Source organism: Berghia stephanieae, chromosome 9 (genome assembly GCF_034508935.2).
Source record: "Berghia stephanieae isolate SIO BIC M18660-M18661 chromosome 9, UCSD_Bste_1.3, whole genome shotgun sequence".
In the NCBI taxonomy this organism is placed as follows: domain Eukaryota; kingdom Metazoa; phylum Mollusca; class Gastropoda; order Nudibranchia; family Aeolidiidae; genus Berghia; species Berghia stephanieae.
The window spans coordinates 5,823,516-5,826,223 of NC_088368.1; the positions used below are offsets into that span (position 1 = coordinate 5,823,516).

Below are 2,708 nucleotides of genomic sequence, written 5' to 3' on the forward strand. Positions count from 1 at the left end.
GTTCGAGAGCGAAAAGAAAACGAATAGACACTTTATGAATGGGAATAACATGGATCATAAGCAAGGATTGAGATGATCAAGTGTATATGTGACCCCCTCGCCTCAAACGGTATTATGTCAGGATGATTAAGATGCTGAAAATTGAATTTATAGCCAAAAATATCAGACTTGAGTTGAGTTTTTATGCTTTATTGAGGAGAATGAATATCATGCCAATTAGCGATCATTCCAATTTTTGACCAGTTTAAATTTAATTTGACTTCATAACATCGTGTTCATCCCGACATAATGCCGTTTTGAGACGATGGGTCACATATGAGACATCGGCGCACTTCAAAAAAAAAAAAAAAAGGGGGGACAGGACTCAAACCCCAAATGTCAGAAGTTTGTTTGGTTTCATTCCTTGAGCAAGACACTAAGTCCTCTATGCTCTTATTGCAGTGCTGAGCTGCAGCATCTGGTGCGTTATCTTGTTCTTCTCTCGAGATTCATCACTTATCTATGAGCTCGGCGGCAGGAGGTACCGATAGCTCAGTTGATAGAGCACTTGCTTCACACTCAAAGGGACCGAGATCGATCCCGGGTGCAGTCAAGAATATTTTTTTCTGACCCCCCCCCCCCACCCTCCCCCTGCTGGTCCCCCCAGCAGTGAATGGGTAGTTGGGTCAGTTACATTAGGCGGAAAGAACTTTGCGAGAGACTAGCGTCCTACCTAAAGGATAGCAAGCGATTGTTATTGTCCGTTTTACGTTTCAAGAAACCGGGATAAACTCCGGCTCCATGGGCCGAAATACTCTGAAGGGACTGCTTCCTTGGCTACCAGCTCGGCAATGGCATTCCCAATATATGAAGGTCTATAGAATCGAACCATTCCTTGTGGAATTATTCATGCACAGATTGTTAGACATTGGTATCAAATACGGTACATGGAATATGTCGTGGCAGTTCCAATATCTCACTTGGAAGAAAAGTGGCTTCCCACCCAATGGGATCGGGATCATCATCATCACATATTCATCATCATCATCATCATCATCATCATCATCATCATCATCATCATCACCAGCATCATCATCATCACCATCATCATCATCATCATCATCAAAATAATACTACTACAAATGATAATGATAATATAATTTTTATCAATATCATTATAAAACGATAATAATACTAATAATAATAATAATAATAATAATAATAATAATAATAATAATAATAATAATAATAATAATAATAATAATAATATAGATATTAGTAATAATAATAATATAGATATTAGTAATAATGATAACAATAATAATAATTATTATAACAACGATAACAATAATACTGAAAATAATAATAATAATAATAATAATAATAATAATAATAATAATAATAATAATAATAATAATAATAATAATTATTATTATTATCATTATAATTATTATTATTATTATTATTATTATTATTATTAATTATTATTATTATTATTATTATTATTATTATTATTATTATTATTATATTACTACTATTGTTATTATATTACTATTATTATTATTATTATTATTATTATTAATATTATTATGGGGAGAGTGGTATTTTTGTTTTGTTTTTGTTTCTTTTTTTTTTTTGGTTTTGGTTGTTGTTTTGTTTTTTGTTTTTTGTGTGTGTTTTTTTTATAAACCAAAGACTCAAACATTCTATACTTATAATATGGATTTAACATATCATAACATCACACTGTTATACCATCGATCACTGTTGTAATTGAAATACTATGAAACCAACGCATAAATAAATATATTCCACCATAAAAATGTTAAATCAGTTATCAGACGTTCACGTAGTTTTTTAAAATATAAATTTTAAAATGTACGCACATTTCTCACTATATTATATTATTATTAACTTAATTTTTTAAAAATAATCCACGGTCTATGTCCATGACCAATAAATTATGACACTGCAAGATACCGACTTTGGACAGCTGCTCATATTAAATTATACGAGAATATGATCGATCACCCTCTTGTAGGAATGGGAGGTAACTTCGGAACTGAACTCTCTTTGTTCTCCCTTTCTTTCTCCCTCTCTCTCTCATCTCTATCATACTTCTTTCTCTCCCAACTCTGGGTAGGGCGCTGTAGTCGAGATATCAAGGCATCCATGTCCCTGGGTGACATTTTACGGCTCGACTCTGCTCCATCTTCCTCATCCCGAGGCGAGTCCGTCGCGTCATCATGTTCTTCTCCGTCTTCGGTCGACTTCCGGTTTGTTCTCGCGTGTCTTTTTTCTTTTTCACATCTCATCGGTTTGCAAATTCTCTGGACGATTTCGTCGATGTGATGCTGGTCGGTGCCCCGGAAGGCTGGTGCTCTCGGGATGCCAATCTTGTAAGCTGGGTAGTAGTCGTAGAAACGTTTGGGGTAAAGTCGAAGCGGTGAAACAGGAAGTTCTTCTTGGAGACTCCGGAAGTGTGTGCGTTTTGGGAAAATGATTCTTAGTTTTCGGTCTGAATAGATGTGTCTTATATTTTGTTCATTGAGAGCTCGGTAGGAACAGTTGAAGGCCATTGTCCTAAGAGACTTGGATTGGACACTGATGGATATTGGCAAGTTCAAGATGGTGTAAAGGGCAAATGTTTCACTCTTAGACTGCAAATCTTTTGTATTATATATATTTATTCAACGGGGCAGTCTTCAATTGCCAAGAATACGGACTTT

At 34.7% G+C, this 2,708-nt stretch overlaps 1 protein-coding gene across 3 annotated transcripts in view; it reads right to left on the reverse strand.

Moving 5' to 3' along the window:
* Positions 1–1,728: 1,728 nt before the first annotated feature.
* Positions 1,729–2,708, reverse strand: part of LOC144979554 (uncharacterized) — a 117,065-nt gene continuing 116,085 nt past the window's right edge. For all 3 annotated transcript variants that reach the window (XM_078926281.1, XM_078926280.1, XM_078926282.1), the window contains exon 2: positions 1,729–2,708. This exon is cut by the window's right edge and continues 175 nt beyond it. In XM_078926281.1, coding sequence (XP_078782407.1) covers positions 2,007–2,558 — 552 coding nt within the window. In that variant the 5' untranslated portion in view covers positions 2,559–2,708 and the 3' untranslated portion in view covers positions 1,729–2,006.